General features: G+C 40.4%; 1 protein-coding gene across 1 annotated transcript in view; it reads right to left on the bottom strand.

Moving 5' to 3' along the window:
• The window catches only part of lamc3 (laminin, gamma 3), a 154,412-nt gene extending 128,153 nt beyond the window's left edge, over positions 1 to 26,259 (bottom strand). The window contains exons 1-2 of the mRNA XM_049604419.1: positions 25,679 to 26,259; positions 15,328 to 15,632 (exon numbers count right to left, since the gene is read on the bottom strand). Of these exons, the coding sequence (XP_049460376.1) occupies positions 15,328 to 15,632; positions 25,679 to 26,066 (693 nt within the window). The 5' untranslated portion in view covers positions 26,067 to 26,259. The remainder of the gene's footprint in view (positions 1 to 15,327; positions 15,633 to 25,678) is intronic.
• Positions 26,260 to 26,760: the final 501 nt, after the last annotated feature.

The raw sequence follows: 26,760 nt of genomic DNA, 5'->3' as shown, positions 1-26,760 counted from the left end.
AAGGGAACAAACTAGGCTGCAGGCTTCCAAATGGAAAGTAAAATATGGACACCTGATTAACAAACTATTTGGTGTTTTAATTGTCTTATTGTTTGTTCCTAATATATCTTATATATATGATGCTAAAAGATACTTGTTTAAAGAAATCCAGAAATCTTCTCAGTATTTACATTATATAAGAAAATACAAATAAGCTTGCGTGTATTTCCCTCCCTGCCCTCTCTTCCCTCCTTTTCACATACTTGATCTTTTATTCAAGAAATAGTGCTGTTGTGGGAATGATACTTTTGCGTACTGCTCTCAACCCTGACTCTTGTATTGAGTTGCCCATTTGTTGGCTAGTATTTGTAGCTCAAACGGGAACCAGTATGCCACCATTAAGAGGAGTAGGCCCCACCATCCCTTTTTGACGATTCACTGCGTGGAAAAGAATATTCTCTTACAATCCACCGGCTTTATTTGTACATCAAAGAGGATGGCTGATGTGTTTTTGTCTTTGCTCACTACACCCATCTGTGCCATCACCCTTAAAGTAGAGGGGGAATGAGCGTTTTAATGAAAGAAATGGTGCAATTGATCCGCCTTTTATTCTAATGGGAGAACAGATCACAGTCAATTATGGGTCTTCTCATCTTGTTGTTTAAGAGGAAGGCAGAGCGAGGGAGGAGTGAAGAAGAGGGGCTGTTTGGCAGGTCTGTTGAGAGATTTGCCAGCCAATCTATGTATTCTTGGCTTATATTGATCCCCCACAGCTTTATAATCAGTGGGTCGATGTCATCCAAAGCATACTGAAATACAGCCAACAGCACCATTAGTAGCCAGTTTTTAATGTAACTAAGGGCCCCTTACTGATCACCCAACCCCCCTTATATCTTCTTTTAACATGGCCTCACCATGAAAATAAAAACATCTGAAGGATCAATAGGTTAATGAGAAATGACAACATTCCCTGTTGCTATGAAAGGTTATTCAAGCTTTACTTTAAAAACTGTGATGGGTAAGGGGAAAAAAATACCCGATCATAGACTGACTAAAAAAAAACAACAAAAAAACAGGAAAAATGTGGCATGTATATTTCCGTACATTAATTACAATCAACAGAAGCCAAGGATGGATTACTGAATGGGTTACCAGCACAGGGGCCAATGTGTCACGGGCCCCCCCTTGCATTCTCTTGCAAAATGTCACTCAAATTAACATATACCAACCAGGAAGAGACTCAAAATGACCACAAGGAGACACAAAAAAACAAAAAAGAGATGTGAAGGAACTGCAAAAATGGGCGTAACAACCACAGAGATACACTAACCAACTACAAAGAGACAAAAAACCTCCACAGGAAACACGCAATGACAAAAATATTCATAGAATCACCTCAAAGACACCCAAAATTATGTCAGTAAGACACAAAATTACGAGACCTGAATGACTACTAAAAGATAATGAACAACCACAAGGACACACAAAACAACTAGGACACAAAGTGAACATAAAAAAAGACACATAACCACAAAAATAGCTTAATAACTACAAAGAGATGCAAAATCACCAAATAGTCTTTGTGTCTTGCTCCTCTGTGGGAGAGGTGTTGGTGCCCTTTGTATCTCTGTGGGGCCCATTGTCTCATAATCTGCCCATAACAGGAGCAATCACAGCCTTAAAAGGTCCAGTGTGTAGGATTTAGGGGCATCTATTGGCAAAATTGGAATTTAATTATTCATAAGTTTGTTTTCATTTGTGTATAATCACCTGAAACGAAGAATTGTTGTGTTTTTATTACCTTAGAATGAGCTGTTTATATCTACACACAGAGCAGGTTGTCTTCAACAAAGTCTGCCATGTTGCTCATAGGCCAGAACAAACAAAGCAAACTCTGGCTCGAGATAGGGCCATTCGCGTGTTTCATGTTATCACCGCCGTATTTCTCCTCCATGCTTGGTACATGAAAGAGTTTCGGTTCTGCAACCTCACCACTAGATGCCACTAAATCTAAACGCTGGACCTTTAAGTTGTTGAAACTGTACATTAAGTTGTAGCTGCAGAGATGGCAACTCCACTTAAGAGTATATAATACTGTATTAAAGTTTAATAATAACAATGATAAGAATCATAATGTTATATATATATATATATTAGTGTTTACTTTTTTCAGTAGACATATCAAGTTGTTCGGAACTGAAATAATTTTTTCTCTCTACATAATTATTTGTGTAAAAGCAGTTTTACTATGTGAAATCTGAGTTTTTATAGTGATCTCAATTATTTTACATACAAAAAATAAATTATCCAACACTTTATGGCAGTAACTCATGTTACTGTATTTTGCAGTTTACCACAGGAAAGATGTGATGTTCTTGGATGGATAGTATTACATTATGTTTCATGTAGAAGTGAATCTTTCTGAGAACTACAACCTATAGAACAATATTAGCTAGAGGTGGACACGTGTTTGCAAAATCTAGTTATTTTTCACAGACTGAGTACTGTTGAGCTTTCCCCACACACTAACTAATTCATTAATTGATTGATTTTTCCATACATAAAACAACAGGAATTATCACAGAGATGTTGACTGAGGAACAAACACCAAATCAAAAGCCGGCTTTGCTGCTCCTCATTCAGAGAGTAAACGCTGTGATGCTGCTGACCTGGACAAGCAGAGACAGGGACAAGCTGGAGCTGTGGACAGACACCTGGGAATCAAGCCCACTGAGATAAACAAACAGACTGAAGACTTTGGATGAGTCCTCTGAAGTGTAAAAACCAAAACCAGCTCAATAGACTGAGTCATAAGGGTGTTTACTAGAACAGTGTTGCAACTTTCAGAAGCCAGAACAAGAAGATTCGGTGGTTTGCTGAAATGGAAGTGCTTTTAGGTCCACTGAAAACTCTAATTTAAAGTCACTTAAGTCTATCACAGGTTCAACAGGTATTAAAGTGCCCTTTCTTCTATTGAATGATTGTGGGTTTTACTTTTTGGTACAATATATGCTACTGTAGATTGCCAAAGAGAAACCTACAGGTACAACAGTAAATACAACAGTCATGTCAAAAGCTTAGTGTTGGGGTCAGAACCCATCGACTATTGGTCTGATGATGATAAGCCTCTGGGGGCAATGGCCACTATTTCGGGAGATTGGGTGTAGTAAGCAGATATCCAGGCCAACACTTATTGTTCCATATGTTGGTCACTTTGGCTCATCTCTATAAACAGATATGCCAATAAATGCAAATTAAAAAACAGCTAATATAAAGCTAAGTCATCGTCAGACAACAGCCAATGGGTTCCAAGCTTGCATTTTGGCCAATGTGTTCTACCTCTCCACAAGAACTGTTTAAACACCCTCAAACGAAATATGTAAATACGACTTGGACTACAAATGGATTACAAACTGATACCAGAACTCTTCCAATACCAAAATTGTTTCCCATTACCTACAGATTCTGCATACAGTATACTGATATCTGGTTATTGATATCTGTTTATAAAGATTAGGGCCAACATGAATAGTATCACTGGGGATTCTTTACAGTTCTTTGCAGATTCAGTGCCCCCTTAGTGTTAACTAGAGAGTCTACAGATATGCTAGCTGCTCTGTAGGACTGTACTAAAGGCAAAGCAGTGCTTTGAGCTACATGCTAACATCAACATACTAATATGCCAACCCAATTGCTAGAAAAAAAGTCGGCATTGCATATTTCTGCAAACCACAGATACGTTACATTTGCATGTTATTATATTAACCCCATGGTGATGGTACTGGAAGAAAGCCAGAGGATCACTAAGGTCATCATGTAGGAACCATGGATATCTGTTCAAATTTTGTGCAAATTTCAGTCTGGACCAATATGTTGGACCAAGCAACTGACACTGCCATTCTTTGAACTACGCCACAAGTGTGGTTAAAATACTTTTCACACATCGAGGTCCTTTTTCTGGATTCTATCATATTACACCCGAGGTGTGATCAAAAAAACTGCACCTAACAAGTGATTTACTCTCATGATGAGCTGTGTGACTCATATGCCTAAAACCAAAAATGTCCTTCTCTTGTTTTACACCTTCCAGTGTACAAAATGTAATGGGATGAATGAAATGTGTTGTGGCTAGAATTACACGCCACCTCCACTGAATTATGTGACTGCAGCACAAACATTTTTCCTGAAACAGCTTAGCATAACCAGTGGCGCCCCCAGATATTTTTCATCTGGGCGGCCAGATAGGGTTACTGAAAATCCTGGTAGCACACCAAAACTAAAAAGCAAAAATAAAATTCAGGACTTCAATTATGCTGTTAATGTTTATAGACTAGTCGAAAACTATGAGAAATGGGGAGAGTTAAGGAATTGCACACTGATATATTTTGGTTTCTGATATTACAGTTCATATCACTGATATGCATAGACTAATACCGGTAGTTTTAAACCTTTGAGTTCCACAACAATCCTGTTTTAATGTAAATGTATCTATACATATTAGGCCATTCACTGTTCTTCAAAAAGATAATCATTTGTAAGGAACAAGACATTTATTGGCAACAAGCCTTCTCAAGTCTAGGGGAGATTTATGGGTACCGATAGAACCCATTTTCATTCAGATTTCTTGAAGTGAAACTTCAAAGGATCTATTTTCATATTGGCCATGCCAGCTGTTCCCTCACCAAAACTTACCCTAACTTTGGAGCATTACTTAGCCCCCTTCCTGACATGGTATACCACATGGTCAGTAGCAATGGATGCCTTAGGTTATCTAGTTTCACAAGACACCACTACCTCCCCCGCCCCCCTTCTAGGGCACCACAGAGTGTAAACAAGTAACACAACTTCAATTAAATGACATTAAGGCAAGTTTTCTGACAAAGAAAAAACAGACAACTGAAATTTTGCAAAAAAAGTCCAATAATAGCACAAATTTTCTTTTCTTCCATGACTTTTAACTTAATCCGGGACATTACATATTAAGGTAAGTGTCCAGCACCCTGACCACGTTGTCTTTTCTTCCCATTGCGCTATTGTCGACACTCAGACTACCTGTTTCTACCCATGCCTCCTTCCCATAAACCTTAGTCCCTTAATTCCTTAATCCCACATAATCCTTTCATGGTGGGAAGATGTATTTCTCGCTCTGTTCATGCATGGAGCATGTATTTCCAACTGAAAACATAAGGCTCACTTTACAAAATTTCAGCAGACCAGGCTCAATCCTGTAATGTCCTACAAACCTAGACTCCAGTTTGCTATTGTCCCAGCCTGCCACAATTATATAACAGATAGATAGAGAAGCCAAAATAGCACAGTGGTAAAAGACTAGTGTGAAGGGATTAATCAGAAAAGGACAGTTAAATAATCTCTGAACTAGGAAATCAGGGTGCTGATACCTTTTCTTGTAAGTATTTTATAACTGCTGTCTTGCAAAAACAATGTAGAACTACTAAGTGCAGGAGGCAAAGCAAAGTGATACACACTGTGCAGGGAGAAAGAGGATGATGCAAGAAACATCCTTGTGCTTTGTGGAAACTTCTAGAGAGGTCTTTTCTTTGCAGTAGGTTAAGTGGCTATCGCTAAGCCATATAAATGTTTTTTTTTAATTCACTCTCCTTTCCTTGAGAATCTCTGGACTTGCAGCTCAGAGACCAAATCCAGTTCTGCGTACAGATTCCTTTTTCATGCGGCTGTATGTCGCCTTACTGACAGTAGCCTGCCACACAATGTGCACAACCCATAGCAACACTAAAGTTAATCCAATGGTGCATTTCATTTCTATTTTCACTCGTTGTAGAAGCAAGGGGACCTCACGTAGCAGCGATGAGGAGAAAATGTCTTTATCCTCCTCCTCGGTGCAGCTTAGTGTATGCTTGAGAGCTGATGTGACTTCACCACTGCTGTCTTTCCATCCTCCATCTTTTCCCAGTTTGAAATGGGATCACTCTTGAGGAAAGCTGCCTCTTTCTACTCTGTAGGAGGCTGCAGAGATGTCACCCATTCAAAGTGCCATGGTTGATGGGAGGGGAGGTTTTATGAGAAGACAGCATCCGGCACAGAGAGCATGTGTGTGTTAGGGTGGCAGGGGGGTGGGGTAAAGGTATGTGTGCAGGCAGAAACACCATATGTAGCCCTAAGGGCTTGTCAGCTCTATCACCCTGACGTGCTTTTGAAATCATACATCTTAGGGAGGTTTAAGAGTGCAAATAAAACAATGGCAGCATCACAATAAATCCTTATCTTCAGTTACTATTAGAATAAGCTCAGCATTTTGGTTAAAGCACTTTTTTAAGATTAATTTGCTTTTAGCCATCATGTCACAACTTAACTTTAAAATCTAACCTCTATAAATAAATGACAGCTTTTATTCACAAACTAATTATAATTTATTTAAGGGAATGAATTTAAAAAAAAAATGCAAAATGCCATTTCTCTGCTCTGAGTCAGGCTTCAGTTTGTTTCAGCAGTTTTTCACTGAATGTTACAATTCAATATTTGAAACACAGTACGTTTCAAGATGAGTTTCAAAAGATCAAGCTGAGAGAAATTGGGAGTCATGTGTGCTATGGCTAAATCATCTTTAAAGGTCCAGTGTGCAGGATTTTGGAGGACATATTGGCAGAAATGGGATATAATATAGCAAGTATGTTTTCTTTTATGAAAAATCCTGAAAATAAGAACCATGTTTTCATTACCTTAGAATAAGCAGTATATACAGGGTTCGACATAACCCATGGCCCGATGGCCCGGGGCCAATCAAAAAGTATGTCGGGCAAGTTGACTGACAAGTCACAGGCCCACTCGGGCCAGTTATGCTGTAAGGCTTTTTTTTGTCAGGGGAACAACTCCAGCGGATTTTTATCCCACTTTTCTCAAGCCTTCAGTGGATTTATTGGGCTTTTTGGCCAAAGGTGCCCTCACCTTTGCTCATGCATTGAAACACCGGAGGAGGGGGAAACGTGCTGGTGCGCTTGTGCGTCTCCACCAACTCGGACACGGCACACCGCTGCCATGCAGGTATATTTCTCTCCAACAAGCGCTCGCTGGCCAGTAAACTGGATGAACTTCAGCTACTGATGGTGAAAAACGGAGACTTTTCTACATCTACAGTTTTGTGCTTCACGGAGATGTAGCTGTGTGGATCGATACTGGACTCTGCGCTGCAGCTGGCAGGCTTCCAGCTCTTGAGAGGATCGTAACACGGAACTCTCCAGCAAAACTAAAGGTGGAGGTATCTGTTTTTACACTAACAGTGGCTGGTGTAATGACGTGACAGTGATCCAGCAGCAATTCTCTCCTGATCTGGAATCTTTTTTTCATCAACTGTAAACCTTTTTACTCCCCCCGTGAGTTTGCTTCATTCATTCTGGTCGGTGTTTACATCCCACCACAGGCCAACACGCAGGAGGTAGGCTACAGCGCACGCTCGCTGACCAGATAGGCTACTGTGTGTGGAGCGGACTTCTTATTGTCAGTTATTGTCCTTGGCGACTTTATCAAAGGTAACCTCACCCATGAACTCCCCAAATACAAACAGTTTATAAAATGTCCGACCAGAGAGAAGAATATCGTGGATCACTGTTAGGCCTACACAACTGTTAACAACGCCTATCACGCCGTCCCCCGCGCTGCACTGGGCCACTCTGACCACAACACTGTCCACCTGATTCCCTCATACAGGCAGAAGTTAAAGCTCTGTAAACCTGTTGTGAGGTCATCTAAGAAGTGGATGAGTACACAGAGGCTGTGACATCATACATCAGCTTCTGCGAGGACTGCTGTATATACCATCACGCACTACGATGAGGTATAATGGAGTTAAATGAAATGAAGTTAAATTAAATGAAGTTTTATAGACATTTTCTCTCTCTCTCTCTCTTTTTTTACTTGGGCCAGTAAGAATATACAAGGGGCCAGTAAAACTCTGAACTACTGGCCCGGGGGGCCAGTGGGGAAAAAATGTTATGTTGAACACTGAGATATCTATGTAAGGAGAGGGTCCTCATTTATAGGAATTGCTCTGTTCATTGCCATGTTTCAACAGCCGCCCAGAAAGGACAAACCAGACACTGGCTCTAGATAGGGCCATTCACATTTTCGCATCAGCCACTGTACATTAAAAGGCCCATCTGCGACAATCAGCATTGGAAAAACAATGATTTGTAACTTGAAAAAGGTTCATTCAGTGTTTTAACTGGTTTAAATCTGTTTGTTTTGGAGAGGAAGAGACTTCTGCGGATAATTCGGCAACCAGTAAAAACCTCCTGATGATCTGGATCTTAGGTTATCAGACAAAAAAGGTTAGTACACATTAGCAGGTGGTAGGTCAGTCGCCTGTCTTCGACATGCCAAAGAGCGTGGGAGAAACACTGATTTAAAACGTAAAACCATGATTCAGTGTTTTTACAGGTTTTAATAATCTGGTCCATTTGTTTTGGAGGAGAAGATAATGTAGATAATTCGGCTCCCAATAAAAACCACCTGAACAATGAACATGGAAGGAATTCCCAATAGGAGAAGTATCAGCTAGCTTCAATCTGCAATCCTCACCACCAGTCACCACTCAACCCCCCTAAATCTTACACACTGGACCTTTAAATGGATTTTTAAGAGTCATACAAAGTGAACTGTGAAAATACAGACAGGCAGAGCAACGCACATCCTCCAAAAATCCCTTCATGGTTACTTTATTAAGGCTGTATTCACACCTGTGGCTCGTTTGCTTTGTTCCGATTCAGAGGCTGAATCGATACAATGTTTGCATATTTAATTTGGGTCGTTTGTGTTCACAAGGCAAAATTCTGTAGCGGAACAAAGTTGTAAACAAACGCCATGTGCGGAGCAGCTGTTCTCTCATTGGTCAGAAATCCCGGAAGGAAAATGCCGGGGAAAAACAGCAACAATGGAGCACAAACAGCGTGTGTGGCTAGTTTGTTTTTGCGCGTTTCTGTGGGTAATATACCAGTGTTATCTGCATGAAGAAAATATCCACTACTACCGGGAATCCAGACTGCGCATGGAAAATAATGTTTTACTCCATCTACTAAGAAGAAGACGTGCCGCATCAAGGAATCGCCGGCGAAGATGGGCTCTGATGGGTGCACTGTCTGCACATCACATACTCACACGACACTACAGACGGTGCATCAGGTAAGCTTCTTCTTCTTCTTCTTCTTCTGTTTGTTTTGGTTGACGGTTGGCAGCCGGGTGCGTCACTGCGCCCCTCTGTTGGAGGATGAACCGCAGTTATGAGTCAGTTGTGTCGGTTGCTGTGTCGGTTGTGTTCTCACAGCAAACGAACCGCTACAGGTGTCGAATGGAAGCGGTCCGAGACCACCTCTTCTAGGCGATCTCGGACCGCTTGTTTTGTTCCGCTACCAAGTGCGATTGCTGCGTTCACATATGTCCAAACGAACCGATCTTTTGGGGAAACGCTCCCTGTTCCGGAACAAACAGACAGGTGTGAATACGCCCTAAGTTTTGGAAGATGGTTTTTTTCTTTGGGAACGGGCTATGCTTGTGCAGGCTTACACTGCATATCCTCCACACATCCTCCAAAAACCACCCCACTCTTCTTATTTAATGATGTGGAGGAGGACAGCTTCCTTTACAGAGGTGGTAGTCTTGTATTGCCAGACCTATTTCCTCACGACATTTTAGGAGAAAGGTCAGGCAGAAGAACATGTTATTATTAGATAACATGAAGAGGCCACGTCTGCGGACTGATCGTCATGGCATATGGTTCCTGAAATAAATTAAGATTACTATCGAACCTGTATGTCCACTACAGGGTAGGATTTTTTATTGTTGTTGTAGTAGAGACAGGGAATAAAAATAGCAACTTGCAGATAGTACTGTAGGGGACAGTGGAAAGGAAGCAAAATGCAGAGTGAAAACACTCGGGCAGTGGGAGGCCGAGATGTCTACATCCTAGTTATGGATGTGAAAGTGGGACTTTTACTGAGAAACAAAAACTTTTTGAATGAGGTTTATTCATCATGGTCGCTCCTACTGGGGTCATTTACATGACACATGACAGCAAATACTGACTTTTTGAGATTTTTGGGAAACATAATGAGGAAGTTGTATAATAATTAGCCAGAATCCATTCCTTTGTCCTGCAAGATCCATTTTTGCAATACAGTATCTGCTCATAGTAGCTAAAGCATGATTGATGTTTTTTATGCTTATTTTTAAGCACTCAAAGCATGCGGTTAAGGTTAGGGAAAGACCATGTCCGTGGTTAATACTGAAAACCCCCACAGTGAACTGAAGCATAAAACGGTCTTAACTTTATCAATATTTAACCAAAACCATGATCTTTCTCCAACCTTACCTGAAGTGCCTTTGTTGCCTGAATCTAATCACACGCAGAGCTCGGGATGCAAACCCCCATCTCCGACCACATCCCAATAGGGTTTGAGCATCACAAGGTTGAAACTTCCTTCCCTTGAAAAATTATGCCACTGAACGTAATCTAGGAAGTGATTTCCTTTCATTATGAATGTATTCAGCAAATTAACAATATATAAACTGAACTTCTAGAGCTTTCTTGGGTTATGAGGCCTTAAAGAAAACTCTGGTATTTTTTCATGCGCACCCTATTTTCCTATGTTTTTGTGTCTAAGTGTCTCCTGGGAACAACAGTTTTTGAAATGGGTTCAGCATTGAAGGCTGCAGCCAGCAGTGGCAACACAGACTGCGATGTAACCACCGGGGTCATGTGCATCCCGTCAGTATACGTCCATTAAAAATGCTTTGTTTTGCCACTAACAGGCTCAGATAGTTAACATGAGTGTCTTATAACACTATAGAAAGGACCCTACAGAAATTAAACATTTTCTGTGCATTAAGCTTTTTCTGATCTGTTTTGTGTCTGGGTTTTGCTTGTTCTGAAATCTTGACTTTTGACTTCTTCACATTGTCAAAATCAGCTAAATATTCAGCCATCTATATAGATAAGCATAACATAGTAATATATTACTTATTGCTTTTTTTAAAAGTAATATTACTCTACTTATTACTAGCTGCCAAAAGTAATTTGTCACACTAATGTTACTCACTATATTACTTTTCGTTGCACCTCACAAATTAGTAATTGTGTTCTTTTTCCTTGAAATTCAGACTTCACATGTGCTCCTCTGTGAGGTGTATTTCCTGGAGCTTTCCTTTGTTGTGCTGGCGGTCATAGTAGGTGTTTCAGAGTGGGGGGGGTTTGGGGTCATGTTTTCACAGTGGAAAGAATCTTAGTAGCGCTAAAGTTACTTGGAACAATCATATTCTTGTCATCTTTCCTCCTGACAAAATCAAAGTAATGAGAATATTTACAGCTATCTAAGGTAAGCGTTTCCATCTTCCAAACTAGCTCGCTGCTTTGTGACATGCATGCACAGCTCAACGATTACAAAAATGAATCCGATGTTGTGATGTTGTATTTCAAGTCAGTCGGGCGGCGACAACAAAATTAACATTGTAATGAGCTATTTGGTTTTGGAGTAACTGCAAAATTATTATTGAAAATTTATCAGTAATTAGAAAAAGTAATAATACTGTTTAAGATTTGTTCAGAAAAAAAGTAAGGTCTCATTCAGGTGAATTTTTCACTTGACTGTTTGTTTTCCCTTACACTTTGTATGCAGTGGTGCCACCTGCACAATTCACTTTTTATTCTGCCTGAATACACAATTAGATTTTAAGGTTAAAACAAAGAAAATTAAATATCAGCAGCAGTCACCAAAGGTGCTAGACAACATCCTTCACAAGGCATTTGAGTACAAAAGAAGTTGCTCCTAGTGATAAATTCTAAGAAAGAAGAGTTAAGACTAGGTCATAAGGTGAAAAACTTTTAAGAGTAGTGAAGAGAACTTTTAAGGGGCCTCAGAGTTCCTTAAGTAGAGGAAAAAGGGCTGAATGACAAAGAGGAAGGAGAAATATCCTCCAAACGCTGGATGACAGGGAGTAAATGAAATGCTACAGATTAGATCAAGCAGGGATGATGTCTGTGGTCGATGGCATTAGAGATATTCTCACCTCTGCCACCCAATGCAATAACAATATAACGCCAGAAATGAAAGTGATCACAACACGAAGATATTTGGCAACTGGAAAGATTCAACAGTGCAGCAGTGATGACCTGTGTCTGTCTCAACCTTACATCAGCAGTGATCATACTAACAATGACACATTCGGTTTTATATTACAACCCAGTTTACAGAATTTCCACTTGGTATCTGCACTTTGCACGTTCGCAAAAAGACAACCAATCAAATCTGTTAAAACAATGTGTAGGTAAAAGTTTCTGTCACAAGTTGCCCTGAGAACTTTCCTAAATCACTCTTAAGCTAAGACTCCTTGCAAGAAATTTTTAGGCTAAGTTAGTGAGCTCTCTGAGAGTCTTGTCAGAATTAGGGATGCACCGAATATTCGGTAACCCAATATATGTGGCCGAATATTGCAAAAAAACACACATTCAGTATTCGGTAGAATAAGTGAAAAGCAAGGCTGAATAATAGCAGCGCGTTTTGATAACGCAATCAAACAGCGTGCGGTGACGGACGGAGTAAAATGTCGGCAGTGTGGCGATATTTTACTCCGTCCGTCACCGCACTCGCATTTGCGACTAAAAATTTTGTGCGAGCAAAATAAATCATTCAGCAGGCTGTGTGAGTACAGATTTCAACCAGCAGCAGAAACGAAAGGTGAATCCCGCCGGTTGTGGGATGAACGGGGGTCACAGACACAGACAGGAATGTATTCCTGTCAAATGCAGCAGCCATAGTGCTTCGCAGCGCAAGATAAGGCTTACCGGCGACGGAGAAGTCTGGCTACAATAATTTCCTCTTCTTGGCGTCATGACTGCCCAAAAGTACCTGGACAACTGAGCCGTGGCGGCACACAGGTATGTGACATGTCAGAGGAGAAACGAGCCGTTCACATTTCTCTCTTTGTGGCAGATAATGGTCCACAAACCTCATTGCACTTTAGGGACCGTTCGTTACTTATGAAGGGGCTGTTCTTGTCAGGGGAGGAGGGTGGCTGTTTGATTTTTATTTATTTATTTATTTTGATCCCCCCTATGTTAATCACTTACTGATGCTGTTTTTGAAGTATGAATAAGTCAATAAGTAATTTATTCCTTTGAAATATCATTGATGTATTACAGAAAAGTGATTTATCTTTTTATAAATGACAAAAGGCACATCTGCCTCATTTTCGCTGTGGTATCGTGATACTACTCAGAACCATGATATTTTCACTGGTATCGTACCGTCGGTCCCAACACTAATCTGGAGGGGGTTCATCTGTAAAAACTAACGAAAAACTAAATAACGGCATTCGGTATTCAGTACTCAGTATTCGGCCAAGTGTTTAAATTTATTTGGCTTCGGCCACAAATTTTCATTTCGGTGCATCCCTAGTCAGAATGTTTGTGAATACGGCTCTTGATCTACTTTTTCTGGCCACATATACATGTTTCAGCTGCTTAGAAATGGAGGTATTATTATCACTGTATATATCATTATGATATATCCTCCTTCAGTAGATGGTCGGATCTGCTCTAATTAGCGAGCTTACTTAATTTGTTTTGACAAGGTTACTTTCACTGTTATGTAAATATTTTGGTTGATTATAAGATACTGTAAGCAATGCTGAGACCTGGAAATACACAAAGATTCACACACACGACAGCTAAGATCCTCAGTAATTAAAAACCAGAAAAGTCTCTTCAAGTTTTTCCCTAAAGTAAGCAGCCATGCAGAGCACATGCTTGGACAGATGCACGCATGCATACTCACAGCCCTGCCGAAGGAAAAGGAGTGGCTGCATTAAGGGCTTTATTTACTCATTTTTAGGCACGCTTTACTATGCCCGCCCCTCCCAGGCTCTCCCCCAAGAGGCTGCCATTAATTCAGCACAGCCCTCTCAAAGCTTCATCAATGTTAATCAGAGCTAAGCATAACATTAGATTCCCCTCAGCTACTTTGAAAAAAGGCTTGTAGGCGTATGTATATGTGTACAGCTACGGTATGTTTGTTTGTGTAAAAGTGTATGCTTAAGGAGGTGGCCCAGAAACATCAGTTACACCGCACTGTTGCAACATGCTGTCTATGTTTTGTGTATACAGGTAAATAATGACCCTTTCTTGAAGAAAATTGTTCACATTGTCAAACCAGAGGTTTTTTTGGAAAAAAATGTTGGAAAGGTCAGCACTAGCAGGATCTAACATCCATTACGAGTTGGCAGCAAGGTTTTGAAATGTAATGCACTAAAGAGAAGAAAATTAAATCATTAAAAATAAGTAAACAGTCAAATGTTTTTCATGTTGAATCTACATAAAACATTTGTCTCTTCTGAAAAATATATGTTTTGAATTTGTTTGGGGTTTTTTTTTACGCTTTCTTCTTGCATATTGCCAAAGTCAAAATCTGTATTACTTAATTAAAGGGACATTTTAATACCAAATTAAGAATACATGTATTTCCTCTTACCTCTAGATTGTTTTGGTGTGAGTGTTGAAGATATCGGCTATAAGATGCCTGCCTTCTCTCCAGTATAATGGAACTACACGGCACTTGGGTTGTGGTGCTCAATGTGCCAAAAAAAACCCCAACAAAAAACATATGTAATCTCAACAGCAATGTCTTTCCAGAAATCATGACCCTTTTACTCAAGATAATTCATAGACCTTGCTGTGAGCAGTTTCATATAGGAATTATTTTTCTTTTTATCAAACTACACCCACTATCCCTGTAAACACTAAAAAGGAAGTGCGCATCTAGCTAACTTAGCACCACTAAGCTAGCTAACATCACAGCGCAGCTAAGGAGAACAACATTAATGTTTAAATCTCGTGCTGTCACGAGCATGAGCCTCTTGTTCATGAGTACTTGCACGCTTCTTTCTGCGCAGTGATACAGTTGGCAAGTGTAGCTTGGTAGAAAGAAAATAGTTCCTACATGAAACTGCTCACAACAACTGGAAAGAGAAATTGCTGATGAGTTTTTCAGATGTTGTGTTTTGGAACTGTAAGTACAAGTTGAGTGCTATCTAGTTCTGCTATACTGGAGAGAAGACAAATATCTCTATGGCCGATATCTCCAACTAGGCAACACACACCAAAATAATCACGATAAATAGCATCACAGGTAAGACGAGAAATATATGTATTTTTGATTTTGGGCTGAACGGTCCCTTTAAGTGTGTGACTGCTTTCTTGTTAGTTGTGCTTGTTCTGAAAAATCCCTTTGAGCGGAGCCAATAATATCCATGTCGACCAAAATATGTGAAAAAACAGAATCATAGTCATAATATATATACAAGCCCCTCAACAAAATGTGCCCTTACCTGCAACACTACGCTTTGGTCAAAGTTGTATGCGCTAGGCCTTCCCTCTAGGGTGGAGAAAGCCACGTTTCCTCCAGTGAGGGGAGAGATATCACTGAACTCATCTGTACATAAAGCAGTCTGCTCATCATCCCCTGGGCGAATGAAACCCTTGGCATTCTTCCCATAGGTCTTCTTACAAGAAGCGCTGTAATACTGGTAAGGCAACCAGGGCCCATCCTCTTCTGTGCGCTTGTAGATGGCGAAGCTCTCCGGCCGACTGGTGTAGAATTTCAACCGTATATAGGTTATTTCAAAAGCCTTCCCTGTGGAACACAGATATGATTAGCTCTGAATGGGATCATTGAAAGAATTACTGTTAGAACTAGATCCATTGTAGTTACACACTTAGATCAGGGCTGGTTACGTAAGAGACAAATACTGTGGGGTGATAGTTTAGGGCCCAGGAGCAAATGGGGGAAAAAGACATAATTGCATTATAGACAGAAGGAAAACAATGGGGGATAGGCTTAATTTCCCGTGCCTCTATGCAGGGTAAATGAATGTCATTCCCGCAGGAGTAGAAGAATACCCAGGATTATTTTCTCATTATCCAGATTATAATAGGCCCCAGAAGTGAAACATAGGTCAAAGGGAAAGAGACAAAAACGTCTTTTTTTTTTTTTCTCCTTTAACGTTAGATGAGGCCAGTGAGTGCAAAATCACATTAGGGAAATCCGCCTGTATGTCGAATCAATGGTTCAAATGTAGTCTGATGCAATGTTTAAGGTGCGACATGAAAGCTACAGATCCAATCAATAGAAAAGTGATTGGTCAAACATGCAAAACACTAATGAGTGTCATGAGAGGCTGAGTAAGGCATAGAATTAAACATATCATTGACTTACTGATATATCTAAGCCAAGGTTTTAGAGGTACATCAGTCATTTGGTGGCATGGGGAGAAACAGATAAAGAAAAGTGAGACTTTTCAAAGATTTGTATTCCCCCTAAAAACAGTGATTCGACTTCAATCTGTGAAAAAAGGGAAAATGGGTTTCAGAGCACAATCTCATCTGGAGGAAGATCCGCAGCAAACGAGGAGATATACCGTACTCAGATTTCCATTTGAGTTGGTGCTGGGGGATTTAGCAGATCCCACTAAGGTGCGCTGTAATTGGTGTTGCATTGTAACTGAAGAAATGTCTGTAAAGTAATTTTTGAAGGTGCATAATAAGTAGACAGATGAGTCTCACAGGTACATGTTTAATTAAATGAGAGGAAAGGTTAGGAAGGAATGCATTTTGGCACCTTTTTTTTTTTTGCATATTGCATACTCAGAATTAATGGTTGCTTCATAATGTTTCCTGTGTGGAAAACTGCAGTGCGAAAGGCACTGATTTGCAACTGCTGTTCTTATTTGGTTTTGTTGGAAAGTTGACATCCTCTTGCCTAATCTCAGAGCAAACAGAGAATCAATGCTTCTTTTTGATTGAGTGGTGTCATTTCGGCCCATTGTTTACTCACTGTGGACACTTCAAACAATAATCTTGGAGCCATATCAGGGAGGCTTGCAGAGTTATATTTCCTGAATATGAACACACGCTCACAATTTGCCAAATGTTGTGCAGCATTACAGGGGATTAACTGGGCAGACACAAACTGAAGTCATATTGAGACCACAGTGAGAAGTAACATGTAAAAACTCTTTTAACAGGCTACTCATTGCACTCTTGGGCATTTTTTTTCTACATCATTAGATACTAAGTCTTTGCAGCTCTGCACATTCATAGAAGGATGCCATCCACTGGTACAGCCATAATGACATCTGTTGCTTTTTTTCTGCCAAGTCAGATCTAGGCATCTCTGTCTCTTGTCTCTGCAGCAATCTCTAATGGTATCTTTCCTTAAGGAGGCCTAAGATCATTTAGCTTTCATTTACTCCCTGCATGAGGTGAGCTCGGCCCTGCTGGGACTGAGGCAAAAACATAAAAGAGGCAGAAGATGAAACATTTGTTGGATATCCCCTGTGATGAAATGCACACTAATTGCAAAGGATATTTGTATGTTGTTATGCATAATGTTTAATGATTCGTGATCCATCGTCTTTCAGGAATGCAAACTTTATGTATTCATTAAAGTTTATGTAGGCACAACAGAAAGGGGGCTTAGCTATTGGATCTTTACCAAACAAAGTGACGCATATAACAGAAAATATCTATGGATAAAACACACCCTAAGATAGAAGTCACACATTTAGGTCCAATCCTATTTCTTATTTTTACACCTACACCTTGTTTTTGTGTGCCATCTTGTCCCTTGGGACAGAGGCACAAGGCATAGTGGTTGAAATCTCCCCACCCAAAAAATGGGACAACCCTTCAAGACCCTACTATGTCATTTGTAGTCACTAATGCTGCCATTTATGAAAACAGGCACAGCAAACATTAAACAGGTGTTGACGGACATTGTGAACATGCCATCTTCTGCTGTGGTGATTTCTCTTGCGTGGGCTATAGAGTGCAGCAGGGAGTTGGCCAAGTTAACATGGCCAATGGGAAATTGTAGACAATCAGTTCTGGGAAAACAAAAGTTTCTGATAAGTACATTTTTTGTTCAGCAAGATAATCTTCACAAATGAAGACCACTTTGATTATTTTTTTAACCCTAAATGCAACTGCCAGAAGTTAAAACAAACATTATGCTATAAACAATTCACACCGTGGTTGGATGACTTCAACGTCGCCACCACAACAAGGCTGTAAGACTGTGTTCGGCGTGATAACATTCTGTAGTCTCATTTTTTTTTTTTTTTTTTTTTAAAACATATTTTTGGGGGCTATGTAGCCTTTAATGTATAGGACAGACAAGCGTGAAGGGGGAGAGAGAGAGGGGGGGTGACATGCAGCAAAGGGTCACAGGCTGGAGTCGAACCCGGGACGCTGCGGCAACAGCCTTGTACATGGGGCGCCTGCTCTACCACTAAGCCATCAGCGCCCCCATTCTGTAGTCTCATTTAGCTACTTTTTTGCAACAGTCTATTTTTAAGATGCATAAAATTTAGGATTGGGGTATATTTTCTGTCAAAGAACAAATGTGAAAGTCTCTTAAGCTTCTCACCAAAAACCCACTGACTTCAAGATGATGGACACGTTGTCCCTAAAATGTTCTAGGTCTTAGGACTCATTCCAGCACCACTCTATCTTTTGAGGTTGTCACGACACTAACCATTTGTTCAGAACTTAGGTTTTATGATACAGATGGATCAAACAAGTCATTAAATAAAACAAAGAAGACTGCTTCATTTCCAGATCACTAGAATTACTCTCTGTGCTAAAGTTAGCAACCCATGCTCCTCCCCTGCTAGTCTGCACTGTTATTGGAGGAGGGATAACAAGGAAATTCCAGGTGTCAAATGACATTAGGGGAGCGCAACATGGAAATATATAAAAATGTGGGACTGTCATGCACAAATTAGCATCAACTATGCAACATTTAGCTAGCTCGGTACCAAGACATTGGCATACTAGCAATTTATTGTGCTTGTTAGAAAGAAAAGGACCATAATCCATATAAATGGCATTAAACTACTCAGAATTTTTAAATCCTTATTAACAAAAAGAAAAAAAAAAAGTTTCTTTTGTTGCTTGTAGAGCCATTTTGCCGATGATTTCTCTTTACACTAGGTTTGGAGTGATCCTCTGAAAAACCTCCATTTGGAATGCCATATAGCCCTAACGCTTTGGTCCATCCCTCTATCCCAACAAGAATCAGGACACCCTGCCCCTATACGTGGACATGCAAAACCGAGGGGTTAGTGCCAAGTGGTAGGGACAAGGGGTGTTTTGGGATTGGGCCTTATTCTTACAGTTTACCCAGTTCAGTTGGAAGCAGAAGGTCTTTGAGCGGTGAAAATTAAGACAAGTTTGAAAACACAGTAAAACAGCCTGGTGTGACTTTACGGGGCTGATCCAGAATCTTGCGTCACTACAAATCCAACCAAAGCTGTTCATGTTGTGCACAGACACAGTAATAAAAATACTATTAGGAAGCAGACTTTGAGAGTAAAGGCTAGGAACTGCAGAAATACAGCGTCTGACCCTACACTGAGTCATTAGTGTCAACGTAACCCAGCTGCTCTGGATTGAGACAGGCTGAGACTAAACTCACCACAAGTACTGTAGACTCAATATTTACAATCTATTTACTCCAAGCTGAGGTTTTTTTTTTGTGATCAGCAAAGACACGGATGAGCAGATTTATCTTGTAATCATGCTGCGTCTCAAAGTTTCAAATGAAATAGAAAAGAACAGGCTCTTATGTAGAAATGTGTCTCATACACACGCCAATAATCTGGCTGTGAGAGCGTCATGCCAACTGTGGCAGACTTTTATCATTGTTTTACATCTGAAACAGGATGTTGCTCGGCTTTAACGGCACAGAATGAGAACCAGCTGCAGACATCAATGTGTGCAGTTGGAATGTGTGTGTGTGTGTGTGTGTGTATCTCACCAAGTCTTTGTGGGAAAAACCTGACCCCAATTCCTTACCAGTAAACCGCCCAGCGTTTTCTTTTTTCTCCCCCCTTTCTTCCTCATTATGTTTTGTTTACTCCCCTTGAAGCAGCCAGACTCCCCCTCTTCTTTCTACTCTTCCTCAGAACCACTCTGACCTGGCTGCAATATGTGTCCCCACGTCCTACTGCTGTGTTTATCATCCCAGCATTTGCCTGTATATCCTTCAGAGAGAGCCTGTTTTGTTTGGAGAGGCAAAAGAAAACAGTAATGTCGAAGACACCCCCCACCGGCAACCCAGATGGATCACAGAGCGTTCATATGGACCAAAGGGATGCCACACATACAAAATTTAGGGATTCTCAGTGACATCAAATTGTATGTTGTAATCATCCTTTAAAAATGGTAGAATAATTCAAAAGCATCAGCTCTAGAGAAACACATGTTTGGGAGTAGTGCAGAAAGGGGCAAAAGGTCAATTTAGTCTGAGGGAGACAGACATGTGGGTGTTGGGATTGTTTGAACAACAACAAACCCTCCAGACAACGCCGAACATACCTCTGCAGCACAGAATATGCCGCCTTTTTTCCAGGAAAAGAACTAGCCTGAGATTACAAACAACAAAGCCTCAAAACACAGCCAGACATCTACTTGCTATTGGAAATCAATATTCTCCATTTGATAGAGGCACTTCTTGCTTTCAGAGCATGTGATTTATCAGTTCGTCTATGGTCAAAGCGCTGACATTTTCAGCGTCTGTCATCATGTTGCCCCTGTCTCTTGTTCCTTTGAAGAAGAGCTTTTTGAAGGGGATCACCCACTCCACCTACAGAGGAGGAGTTAGGAGATCTGGTGTGTCAAGGAAATTTCTAGTTTTGAAAAGGAACCGTCTTTGCTGACTGATTGCTGGAAGTCTAAATACACAAATAGGCTATACACAGAGGATATATGTAGACCTAATTACAGTGACTCTAACCTTAAGTATAGTGACTGTAATCAATGGTGACACACAGAATAGAGAACGTGAAGCTGATATCATGCGTTTTTTGTTTTTCTTTCGGACAATGGGGGCCATCTCGTAAGGACTGTGCTGTTTTATCTGTGCATGCGAAAGTCTCAACCTGAAGTTTCCCTCGTCTCTTTATAATTATAGTTATAGTTTATAGGCTTGTTTGAGGTGAGCCAGGCTTGCGCAGATTCGATCACTTTTGTGTCCAACTTCATCCCAACTTGCTCTGACGTATTACAAAAGTGGACTGTCATAACCTCACGATAGCGAGGCAGCCGCAGTTTTTAGAGTTACTCTCCATTAACTGCAAGACCCAGAGCATGATGGGGAAACACCGGGCTCTCACCTGATCTACTGTAACATCTGATTGGTTTAGATGCTGACTCAACATATGACGTTTTAGATAAAGTTTTCATTTTTGTTAAATTTCAAAATTTATTTGTCTGATTTGAAAGTTTATTCTGTAAACAGAAAACACGTGGTGAAGTTTAGTTGTCAGTGACTAAATGCATTCATTATAAACTATATGTAGTCTACTATATATTAACATTGGACTGTTTTAATTGTTGAAGTATTTAGCAACACAAAGATTTGTGGTCAGTGGGATGTGAGCATTCTTAAGATAATATCTGTACAGATGTAAAGCCCTGTCCACATCTGACTGATCTTTAATGAAAGTTGTTGTCTTGGTTTTTCTTTTTCCTCTAAAATGAGTAACCTAATAGTCAGACACAATTTATTTAGCCTGTGTAGTTGAGGGGACAGGTCTGCTCTGCAGTAGCCAACTGATAGGATGCTGATTTACATGAGAATTCATGTAAAATGGAGGTTGAACCATGAACAGAAACTACAGATCGCCTTTAAAGCATTTTAATCACTCAGTCTATCATTACTGAAACAATTGGAGACTGAGAACAAACTGATATATGGGTCTGAACACATTTTTAATAAATACTCATCATATCGGACAGGATGTGAGTGTATCTATGACTTCCTGTACGGACTGAAGGCTGCTGGAAAATGTCACTGACAAACGTCACTGCAACCTTTTATCACCGCCGCCTGCACTCGTCCACTTTACAGGCCAAGCTCATCTCGAACGGGCCTAATATCTTTTAACATCTTTACCATTGTTTTAAATTCCGTTTTAAACTTTACTGATTTGGTTAACTCTCAACAGAGAGTCTAAAACACGCACACAGTATGCCACATCAACGTAAGACAGACTGGGCTACTAGCTAACGGCATTAGCTGACGTTGCTAACATTAGCTAGTTAACATGGTGTAGCATTTCGCAGCTAACAGCTAAAGAGCTATTTCCTTCAGGAGTTAGTGGACGCTACAAAATAACGCCGAAAAGAAATATTGGTGAAGATGTATATTGGACTTACATTCGCCAGGTGGCCAGAAACGTGACTCCAAAGAAATGATAATGTCGCTCCGTGTCTGCCTGGAAGTGTAAACCGTATGCAATCAAGTTCACCTGTGACTTCAAATGTGATGATTCCTCTGTGTTGTGTTTACAGTTTGTTTTCGCTGCCCCCATGTGGCCAAAAATGTTATTGCAGGTTTATTATGATATTTAACTGCTACCAGTTAAATTGCTACAACTGATCTAGTTACTTTTTAAATTTCAAATTGTCCCCTACATGTGACCTATGTCTTGATTCTTAGAGGACAGCTGAACAGGGTCCAGTCCACAAACAGTATGATTATTATCCATCCATTCACAATTTGTATCCACGTATCCAGAGAAGGTGGAGTTTATCCTAGCACACACTGAGCAAAATCCAAGTACAACCTGGACAGATCACCATTCTACCTCAAGGTAACAGATTCTCCCTCATATTTACACTTATGGGTGACTTTGAGTTGTCAGTCGAAGATGGGGAAAAAATTCCTATGTAGGACTGTTTTTCTGCCAACACGTGAGCACATTGTGTAAGCAATTTATTATCAACCGACATACATTTCCATTCAATTGCATCACTTTGAGAAAAATGAGAAAAACAAAGGAACATTATTCACTGTGATGGATCACCTCATCTATTTAGCAAGTGCCAATTATCTGGAAGTTGATTTTAATACTGTCAAGTTTTCCAAAGACATGCTACAGCTTTATGTTGAATACAGGCAGAGTTGAATTTAATGAATAGTTTGACATTTTGGGAAATGTACTCATTCAATTTCTTGCCTTCTTAGATAAGAAGATTGATAACCCGACAACGTATGCTGTTTGTCATTTGCAGAGCCAGAGGAGAGTTTAACCAAAGAGAGACAGATTAAACAGTGTGGGAAATGCTGATTTGAATCTTTAACTGAGAATAAATTTAATTTGTTAGATGTACTTGTTACAAAAATATTATTTTTCCATTAGTATTTAATTAGTATTAATTCAGTTTTATAATGAAAAGGGGGCCCACAGCAATATTCTTCAAGGGGGCCCAAATTCCTGTGTACGCTCTTGCTGAGACCCTTTGTGACACACCCACCCACACACGCGCACACACACACACACACACACACACACACACACACACACACACACACACACAGAGCTCAGCAAATAAATGGAAGTGGGAAAGGTAATTTCATAGAAAGATTTGTATTAATGCTTTGTAACATTAATCGCCACAATTTAATTCAGTTAAAGTGACAAATGTGCTCTGTTACTTTATTTCAGCAGTTTTGCACAGCATGGTAATGGGATAATGATGCTAATGGCTCAAGCTGGTCTCATAAAATTTTGTGAAATGAGGAATGTCTTCAAAGGCAAATATGTACGCAGTGTACAATAAGTGAGTCAAATGCATTTGCTCAAAGGAAAAGAGTGTGTGAAGAAAGCAACCCTAAAAATTTGTATTAGTAACACAGGAATAATACAGCGTGGTAAAGGTGGTGCATGGTTATATATTTGCTTTGAACTGTGAAGACCCAGGTTCTGTTCCAAGTGAAGTGAAGTATAATTATTTAAGCTGATGGGATTTCACATTTTACCACAAACAAACCCCAACCTTAAACATTTATCTGACCCGATCTTACATTTACCAGCCTATCTTTATGCTAACCAAGGAATAGTTGGCCCAGATATGTTATGTGCAGATCAGTAACTATTATTTGAGCTTTTCAAGTGCTGCACAAGAGAAACAAATGAAACTACTGTGACAGAATCCACTTCATGCTCGAGAAACATTTTGTTTACATAATTTGTGCCAACAACAAGTCATTTGTCTTCAAGAGTTTGTGTAATTTCACAAAATATTATGAGATATTGCAGTTATTATCCACTTCTTTCCCCCAAATCATTATGCCGCCCTTTTCACACACTTCCTCAACAATGCATTTGTGCCTTTTCCTGTGTTAAAAGATTTATTAGCACTAACTCCTAATCAAATGTTGCACAAGTTCCAAAAAATCTCTTGGCTTCTTAATATGTTGCTGGTCTAAATTGATCCTGTTGTTTTGATATTTAGCTGTAATTTGTTGGATACACTTGAGCTTTGACTGTAATTGTGTTTACTATAGGTGAATGTTTCAAAAACTCCAAAAGCTAAACTTAGTTTAAAACACATTTCTGAGTGATTTCTCTCCAAAAGTTTTGTAAAACTTTCTCCAGAGTAAAGGGGTAATGTGCATAATGCAAAGAGACAGTAGACCTGCTGACCAAGTCCTGGCTTGGCTGGGGAATTAATGACATATACCTCCCTTGAAAGTCAGGGTATCTTTTGAATTCTAGATGTATTTTATACCTAGCTAACTTCAGTTGGTCCACTTTTCCTTATCAATGTCTTATTTCTGCCAAACTTACTGACATTTCCTGGAATCTCTCTGAAAAATATAATAAACAGTATATTTGTTGTGGTAAGTCCTTACAATCGCTGACATGAAAACACTAAAGTGAGCCTGTAGCAAAAGATTAATGCTGAATTTGTAATGCAATACAATGTGGAATGTGGATTCCAAGCTAAAATGATTACATAAAGCTTGATTTCTGGCCCTGGCCTGGTCCAAATCGTGCTGGAAACGTGTCTCTGAGAGCTGTGTGTCTTGGCCCAAATCAAACCTTAAAAAAAAGAAGAACCCTGAGTTGTGACTGTATTATAGCAGCCAGATTCGGATGGGTTCATCACTAATACTCCATGGTTGTACGTGGGCTGAATGTAAACATAGGCCAACACCGAACCATCAATCAGTTGCTATCGAGGCATGTCTGATGCAAGTGTGTGTCCTCGTCATCCACTTTAAATCCGACCAAATTCTCAGACATGCCCTTGTGGCTATGTGCTAACAAACACTCCAAGTCTAAGCCATGTCTGGGCCAAAGTGTTCTTTATGAAGACAGCTCAAAGCTGGGACTGAATAATACAAATCATGTGTTGTTAAGCGCAGCTGTTTTGTATTAAAGATTTCCCCATCAGAGGGCTCACAGTGCAGAAAATAATGCATCATGATACTTGCTGCACAGAAAAGAAAGGTGGAAAAAGTGATGAAACCTCGACTCAACTGGTGTGAGGTCGACTAACATGCATTGATCTGAAATTCCCTCACCACACTCTTAACACTGGAAACCATCTGCATTCAGCAGAGCGCTAAATCTATTACTGATATTCATATTCTATTCCTGGACATAGCAAATGCAGTGCACACATGAAAAGCTTTCAAGCACTTTAAAGTGAAATGGGACATTATATACAACATTACAGGAACAGACACCATAATTGAACCCTGAGGACACACATGCTTGACCTAGATCACTCAGCCTGGCCGCAAAGTACACTGAAAGTTGAGGAAAGTCAAACCAAAGAATTCTGGGGTCAGATAGAATGAAGGATCTGCTGCTGTGCTCTTACCGAGGTGCAGGGTGAGGTTGACAGAATTGGGGTGCTGGATACCATAGTACATGGACTGGCTCTGCCACCATGTGGGTTCCTCGTTCCTGTTGAAGTCTGTCAGGAGGCTGGCGTTGTGGCTCAGCTCTGGGTCCAAGGCGTCACAGAAGTGGCATGAGCGCGTCGAACCGGTCTGCATGCAGTAGTCCTCACGTGGGGAACCGCATACATTGGATGCCACCACAGTGCGATTGAAGGCAATGTTTTCAAACTTGGGCATGCAACGGCTTTGGGTGCCTTCCTCATCATAGCAGGAGTCCATTGCGGCCCAAACATAGAGGTGTCTGCATGGGTAAAGAGAGAGCAGAAGGGCCAGGAGGAGAGAGCTCACAGAACAGGATGCATCCATGTTTACAGGTAGTTAAAATTACATTTACACCTCACACACTAACTTTCACATTCATGCACTCTGTTGCAAAAACGCATGAAGACCCTGACTTGAGAGAAGTAATCCAACATCAAACACTGAGTCCAGACTGAGAGCTTTGTTTGTCTACTCTCTCTGCTCTGCCTGTGGTGAGTCTCCAACATATGTTCTCCCTCTGTGGAGTGGAATGAAGTTTGTGCAGGAACTCCTCTCATCAGGGGTAGCATGAGACAGACAGGAGGGATAGGGGTGGGGGCTGGAGGGTAAAACAGTCCATAAAAACTTCTCCACCTGCTGGTCAACACAAGCACTGCACAACCATTAGCCTCAGATGTAAAGCAGACCTGGGTAAAAGAATCTCATTTGACCAGAAAAACACTGAAACAACTTTAAATAATAGTGCAGCGAGGTTGTTACACCTCTGGGCATTGAGGTTGTGAGTGCCGAAGCACCTGCATTCACCATTTACAGGAATGCACAATATCATCGATATGGTGATAAATGTACTTGGCGGTAGGCCCCACAGCAGGACATTGTGGTAAATGCTGACTGTAGTGATTCACAGTGGAAGACTAGAGGTGCTAAAACTGTCTGGAATATTTCAGCAGGCACGGGTCGTCTCCATAAAGGGATGTCGCTCAGGGGAGTTCTGTGACCTAAAGGGACAATTTATTTA

The sequence above is a fragment of the Epinephelus fuscoguttatus genome, linkage group LG18, assembly GCF_011397635.1.
Source record: "Epinephelus fuscoguttatus linkage group LG18, E.fuscoguttatus.final_Chr_v1".
Taxonomy (NCBI): Eukaryota; Metazoa; Chordata; class Actinopteri; order Perciformes; family Serranidae; genus Epinephelus; species Epinephelus fuscoguttatus.
This window is presented reverse-complemented; position numbering and strand designations above follow the sequence as displayed.